Source organism: Sinocyclocheilus anshuiensis, unplaced genomic scaffold, assembly GCF_001515605.1.
Source record: "Sinocyclocheilus anshuiensis isolate Anshui unplaced genomic scaffold, SAMN03320099.WGS_v1.1 scaffold670, whole genome shotgun sequence".
NCBI classification, from domain to species: Eukaryota; Metazoa; Chordata; class Actinopteri; order Cypriniformes; family Cyprinidae; genus Sinocyclocheilus; species Sinocyclocheilus anshuiensis.
In genome coordinates, this window is record NW_015546062.1 from 1,071,830 (window position 1) to 1,079,808 (window position 7,979).

Here is a 7,979-nt window from a genome sequence, read left to right on the forward strand (position 1 = left end):
TTCACTCGCTCTGTCTCTCCTCTTCTGCATAGTTCACACTTCTAAGCACAAAGGTAGTTACGTGAGCGAGGTGTTAATTGGTCACGGAGGTATTTCTATCTTCAATATTGCTCCGTGTGCCATCTTGTCTCCTTCTGTCCATCAAAAATACATTTATAAATGATTCCTTTTTTTAAGCAAATGAGAGTTGTGCGTCAACTCTGTCACCCCTCTGTGTTTCAGCGCGGGGGCAGGCTGTGCAGGCTGAGAACGTGACCGTGCTGGAGGGGGGGACGGCACAGATCTCCTGTCGTCTCCAGAACTACGATGGCTCGATCGTGGTCATCCAGAACCCACGCAGACAAACGCTATTCTTCAATGGAACACGAGGTGACCACTTCACTGGCAGTCGTTAGCGGATCTTTTTAAAAGCCCATAAAAAGAACATCACTTTAAATGTTCGAAGAAAGTTGTTTTGGCATAATTATTTTAATATGCTCGCTCACATTACTTTAGGTTATCTAGAAGACTTACACAGGAACAATTAGTGGGATATTTTATTTTATTTTAGCAACATACTGTAAACAACAGTAAAACTAAAAAACAACTTTACATCTGACAATTGAGATTTTATTGCAACTTTGTTTCAAAATTACAACTTTATTTCTCATAATTGCGACTATACGTTTCATACAAAAGACACTTAATTCTCAGAATTGCAACTTTGTATCTCACAATCTTGTGATTGTGAGTTTGTCACTTTATACATCACAATTTTGACTACTTGCAATTGTGTTGTTATATTTCACAGTAAGATTTTCTTAAATTAAACTTAGTATAAAATTGTATTGCATTATACAATGCTTAACGGATCATTAATCTTATAGTTAGACTGTAAAAAAAAAAAAAATCTGTAGTTTTTACAAAGTAATTTTGGCAGCTGTGGTTGCCAGAATAATTTTGTAAAATAATTCAGAAAAACTAAAAAATTTCCTGTATAAAACTGTAATTTACAAACAAGAAAATTTGAATGTAAACCAGTAAATTCTACAATGCACACTGCTACTAAAATCTGTTTTGTACCTTTAATACTTTCAAATGTGGAGTGTGACTCAATAATTCTGTAAATACCAGTTTACAGTTTTTGACTGTAAATTATACATGGATTTGTTCTTTTTACTTCTAAAAACTCTTTACTTCTAAATTTCTGTACAATTAATAGCATTTTACTGTAAAAAAAAACATTAAATGTCTGGTTAGATCTTTTACACTTTTCCCTGTATATAGTAAAGGAACTTACTGTTAACATATTAACTTCTTTTTTTTTTTTTTTTTTTTTTACATTTTTACAATATTTTACTGTTAAAATTACATTCATTTTTTTGCAGTGTAGATTAAATATTTTATTTAAAATACAAATGTTTTATTTTGGTTTATTTAGATTTATTTTTACATTTTGATTTGACTTTATATGCTCCAATATGACTACTTCTCATAACTGACTTCATTTTGCTATATAGACTTTAATTCTTATAATTAAAATGGTAACTTACTGAGAGTTGCAAATTTATATCTCACAATATGGCTTTATATCTTGTAATTGCAACTTTGTTTTTTGTATGTCTTGTGAAATTGACTTTTCTGTAATTGAATCCCTTTTTATTGCCACTTGTTCTTAATTAACTTGCCTGGTTAAATAAAGGTTAAATATTTCACAAAGTGACTTTTTCTCAAAATGCAATGCATGTCACAGTGTTGACATTTTTTTTTTAGAAACTATAACTGTCTCACAATGTGACATTATATATATCTCATAATGTGACATAATTTTCTCATTTTAAACTTAATATCATAATTAATAAAGCAACAAACCTTTATACACTCTCAGAAAGAAAAGTTTCAAAAGCTATCACTGGGATGGTATACCTTAGTACCTTATTTACTCCTGAAGTGTGCATTTTAGTACCTTTAAGGTGCATATTAATACCTGAAGTGTACATATTAGTACCTTTTGAAAAGCTACCATCCCAGTGACAGCCTTTTTTCTGAGAGTGTAGCGTCTACAAAGCATCATTTAAAGTTTGACAATGATCTTATTAAAGTTTTTCCCCATTTTTTATTACATTGCAGCTGCTGGGTTTTTTAAGCAAAAGTACTAGAATTAATTTATTGAGCAATCCCTCTTTGACATTGAGTTCATCAGACACATTCCATATCCATTAATGGTTCTCTTGTAGCACTGGTAAGTGGTAAATATGTTAAACACAACCTCCGTGTCCGTGCTAGCAGTGGAGCAGTCTCTTTTCATGCTGGTTAGCTTTTATCATCTTTGGAATATATTTAAACTGGCGCCATCAGTCTTTCTGAAATCCTTTTTAACTGATTACACCTTATTTCAATTTCTTTTTAAAGATCCTTTTATGTAATAACCTTTGTTTTTTCCATCGCAGCCATCACTATCGCTTAAATTTGAAATCCCTTTAAGTGATGACTCTCTGTCACCCTCGTTTTACATGATATGCAGTGTGTTTTCATCCTTGCCTTTGTAACCCTTGCCTCAGCAAAGGACACAGAAAGCATATGTAATTCAGTGAAAAAAGGGAATGGAGAAAAAGAATGAAATTGGTAGAACCAGAAAGGACCACAAAAGCTAAAAGCTGAATTAGTATCCGTGATCTCTGCTTTTATAAGTGCACATAATTGGGCCATTTTGTAGGAGCTAAATCACCCCTCTTCTGAGCCATTCACACCACTATTTTCAGACACACCTTTTGCTAACAATCTTTAGGCTTTTAATGTCGGTGGATTCTCATGACAGCTCCAGGCTGCTCTTACTGCTTGAGTGCCCTGGTCTAAATGTACAGAGAAACGCAAATGAAAACCTCTGCTTGCTAACTAATGAATCCCGATAACAGTCTTTTAGCAGGCAGCAGGGCGTAAATATCCCTCAGCAGTCATGCATACAATAGCCTATCAGCATGCGCCCTTTCCATGAGATTCCTTCAGATTGGCCAGATCTGTGAGGTATGTAAATGAGGCGTGACTAAAGGTGACACTGGCCTGGACAATGCATTGACATTTCCCTGCCATTTAGCATGAGCGAAGGAATTTATCTCCTTTAGTGAGGCTCTTTTACTCCTGTCGCGTGAAACATGTATCGAGTGAGAAGATACATGTCATGAAAAAGAGCTTACTCACTTATTCAGTTTATCACTTATTTATTCACTAACTCGCTCATTAATTCAAAGTATCACTGTTTCACTTATTCAATATATAACTAACTCTTTCATTTAGTTGTTTGTCACTGACTATTCATTTTATCAATTCACATACTCAATGTATCATTCCACTTGCTCAGTGCAACACACCGACTCTTTTGATTTGTTCATGCATTTAATCATTTATTCACTAACTTGCACATTCATTCAAAGTATCACTGTTTCACTTACTAAATGTATAACTCCCATTTACTCAGTTGCTCGCTCACTTGATTGATTCATATAGTGATTCACTTGCATCACTATCACTCACTCAGTGTAACAGATTCAATGATTCATTGACTGATTGATTAATTCATTCATCCATTCACTATCTTGCTCATTTGTTCACTGTACTGTATCTCTCATTCACCAACTCACTTACCTTACTCACTTACTTAGTGATTCACTTAGTGTATCACCATCGCTAACTCAGTGTAACACACAGAATCATTGATTCAATCATTCATTCAGTAAATGTATCACTTTTTCACTTACCCGATATATAACAGTAATTCACTTACCTGCTTGATTTATTTAGTGATTCACTTACTCCATATATCACTATCACTCACTCAATGTAACACACTGAATCACTGATTCAATTATTTATTAATTCACTACATTGTTCCTTCAATGTATCAATTCTTTCATTGACTTTGGTGTACAATTTCACTCATTCAGTTGTTTGCTCACTGATTTATTTAGTAATTCACTTACTCATTGTATCACTATCACTCACTCAATGTAACATACGGAATCATTGATTCAATCAACGTTTATTCAATGTATCACTCTTTTTCTCAATGTATAATTCGCATTCACTCATTCAGTTGCTCTTTCACAGACTGATTTATTTAGTGATTCACTTATCGTTACACTGATTTAATTGATTCAATCATTGGTTCATACAATCACTCACTCATTCATTCATTCACGAAGTCGCTCGTTCGTTCAATGTATCACTCATTAAATCAATAAACAACTCATTCACTGATTCACTTGCTCATTCACTGACTGATTCATTTTACTCAACGTATCACTATCATTCCCTTAATATAACACTGAATCATTGATTGATTCACTCACTTGTTCATTCATTCAAACATGAATTGGTTCATTCACTTGTTTGCGCATTCAGTCACTCATTTGCTCACTCATTCAGTTTCCAACATGACACACAAATAAATGCAGCCAGGTGTTGAAAAATGTCTGGGTCCCTCAGAGCAGTAATCATCTTATGGATCCAGTGTGGCGTGCTGCTATCTGAGATTGTGCTGATGGCAAAGGGTCGCATCTCCAGAGCAGAGTCGGCCACAGACAAAAAGTATTAAAGGGAAGTAGGGAGAAAAGGGGTATTTAGTGCAGGTCAATACTCAATACAAAACGGTTTGTGTGAATCTTGTCCCAAAAAGGTCCATCCAGCCTTTGTAACCAGCATCATTATTTGTTATTATTATTATTTTCTGACAATTGATTATTCTCTCACCTTGGTTTCAAAGCGAAAATCATTTTCAACACTAGTTCTCGATGCTTCTGTTTTCTGCTTCACCTCAGTATTATGTGTTGTTCTGTGTCAGCTGTTCTGTGAGAGATGCTAGTTAAAAACCCTCGTCTGTTGTTTTCTTCTCCTTTTCATCTTCTCCTTTTTATGTTGCTCCATTCTTTTGATCTTTATTGTGTGATTTTTCTTGTTTGAGTTGGAGTTAATTGAAACTATGACTTGCAAGTAGTTAAGCTACAAGATTCCCTTTTGATTGTAGCTTGCAACTCTAAAAGCCAATACACTAACTGCTTTGTTACTTAAAAGGTAATACTATTTTATTTTACTATCAAGTTACTTACAAAACTCGAAAGATAAAGTGGCATTTATAGGCCTATATCTTACACAATCAGAATCTACAAAACCTTTTTTTTTCTGACAACTAAACAATTGAAAACAGTAATGACAGCAGTATTTAGGCATGGATGAACATGGAGTCGGCCACAAAATTGTTTATAAAAAAAAACTTTTATGCTCACCAAGGTTGCATTTATTGAATTAAAAATACAATGAAAACAGTAATAATGTGAAATAATATTACCAGTTAAAATTTCCATTTTCTGTCTCAGTATATTTTAAAATGTAATTTATTCCTGTGATGACAAAGCTGAATTTTCAGCATCCATTTCTCCAGGCTTCAGTCTCACATGATCCTTCAGAAATCATTCTAATATAAACATATCATGCCTTACTGTTACTTTTGATAAATGTAATGCTGCATCATTGGAACAACAGTATTAATTTCTTTAAAAAAACTTTTGAATGGTAGTGTAGTTAAGTTAGTAGCGTTTGTATGGCTCTTTTTCTTTTCACAGAGCCATTTTGTTACTTCAAGTTAGTGTGAATTGCCAACCACAACCCATTTTACTTACGTAATGGGCTTGACTTGATTTTAATCATTGTGAAAAGAAGGCGATATAAACCAGAATGAAACAAAACTCGAAATAGGACTGCTAAAACAATGCCTAAATGCCTATTTGGACGTCAGCGGAAAAGGGAAGTCATTTCAGAGAAGGAGAAAGTCATTCCATTTTGATTAAAAATTAAAAAGGCACATTTTCTTCTTTGCAATAACATGCACCACTGAAATTGCTCAAAATAAGACTACAAGGATGCATTTAGAAAGCAAACAGGCTCAATTTTAATTTAATTTTAACTTGCGTATCCTGTGGTTCCTTTATCCTTACTTATCCCTACTCTCTCTCCCTCTCTTCCAGCACTGAAAGACGACCGTTTTCAGATGGTTCTTTTCACGCCGCGCCTGGTGCGGATCACGTTGACTAATGTAAGTGTATCTGACGAGGGTGGCTACTTCTGCCAGCTCTACACCGATGACACACACCACCAGGTGGCGACGCTGTCGGTGGTGGTGCCCCCAGAGGTGCCTACGGTGGAGGTGAAGACAGAGGCAGTGGAGGGTGGAGAGGTGGAACTCACATGTGTGTCCCCGCGGAGCAAACCACCAGCCACCCTGCGCTGGGTCCGAGATCGCCGAGAAATCGCAGGTGAGTTTAATTTAAATGTCACAATTATTGTAATTTCACATTCAGTGCAGCCACATTATATACTATACATGCACTTACAAATATGAAAGACACATAAGCACATATACAAACACAAAAGTGTCAGCTTTTCTTAAAAATCCTTCACATGTGTGCATATTTGCTTTGTCTCTTTGTCAGACTCTCTGTCTTCACGGTAAATGTCATGCATTTCGACTAATCTCTCTGACAGCCAGGAAGATACGCTTTGCTCCTCTCCCCCATGTGTTTGCTCACTGGCACATTTTCCCCTCTATTGCTTTATGTCACTCTATCGAATTTCAAATGCGTCTGTCCATCTGGGTCCCTTTGGATGTGTGCAGAAGAACGTTTTTTTGTCACATACACTCCCACACACAGAACTGGATCCAGGTGCGGCCCCAATCTGTGCCTTTTATTCCTTTTCTGTTAACTTTGCCTCTCATTTTCCTGCTTTCTCGCCGCTCTTTTTCTCACTGCCATCATATTTTCTCTATCTTTTTGTTTCAGCTTTTCTTTTTTGGGCTCCAAGAAGGGTAAAAACATGGAGAAAGAAAATAACAAAGACACAGAGACAGGAAAAAAAGAGGCAGGAAAGTGCAGGGTGAGATTGTAGGCTTGGCACTCTATCAATGATGGCACTCTACAAAGTCGTGAGCGCAAGTGTGTCTGTCTGCGACAGATTCAGTACAACGGGGCTCAGTTTGAATTTAGTCTTCTGAGTCTGATGCTGTTTCGCTTCAGTGAAAATAATTTAAATGTCTGCCTGATCAAGGATATTTAAGCAATATCACACATGTAAGAGTTATATAAGCAAGTTTATGTCAAGTACTGTGTTTAGGACCAAATTTTCTGTTAATTCACCAAGTAGCACACAGGCTGACAGCCGGTCTGGAAAAATGGCACAACTCCAAAATACTGCTCGCATATTCTGGTCTGGAACGCCACTAACACAGACATGTAGAGTGACACAAACATTAAAACCTGGCCTGTGCTATAACACCAGTGCTGTATTCATGTCATTGTATTGTTAGATGGTACCTCTGAGATTGGACCCACTCTATAAGGTTCAGTTTGTTAACATTAGTGGTAACACTTTAGTATAGGGACCAATTCTCACTAGTAACTAGTTGCTCATTAGCATGCCTGTTATTAACATATTGGCTGTTTATTAGTACTTATAAAGCACATATTCTGCATGACCATATTCTAGATCCCTAATCCTACCCAATACCTAAACTTATTAATAAGCAGCAAATTAGGAGTTTATTGAGGCAAAAGTCATAGTTAATGGTTTGTTAATAGCAAGATTTGGACCTTAAAATTAAGTGTGATCACATTAGTTAATTATAGTGCTGTCAAACGATTAATCGCATTCAAAAACGTTTTTATTTACACAATATATCTATGTGTACTGTGTATATGTATAATGTATATATAAATACACACACATACAGTATATATTTTGAAAATATTTACATGTATATATTTATATTCATATAATTTATATTATATATAAATATATTTAATATATAAACATTCATTTTTCTTAAATATATACATGCATGGGTGTGTATTTATATATACATAATAAATATACACATTATACACACATATACTATGTAAACAAAAACTTTTATTTTGGATGCGATTAATCGCGATTAATTGTTTGACAGCACT

At 35.1% G+C, this 7,979-nt stretch overlaps 1 protein-coding gene across 4 annotated transcripts in view; it reads left to right on the forward strand.

Moving 5' to 3' along the window:
* Positions 1-7,979, forward strand: part of cadm4 (cell adhesion molecule 4) — a 161,029-nt gene that overhangs the window by 118,063 nt on the left and 34,987 nt on the right. For all 4 annotated transcript variants that reach the window (XM_016500820.1, XM_016500821.1, XM_016500819.1 and 1 more), the window contains exons 2-3: positions 223-369; positions 5,997-6,284. In XM_016500820.1, the coding sequence (XP_016356306.1) occupies positions 223-369; positions 5,997-6,284 (435 nt within the window). The remainder of the gene's footprint in view (positions 1-222; positions 370-5,996; positions 6,285-7,979) is intronic.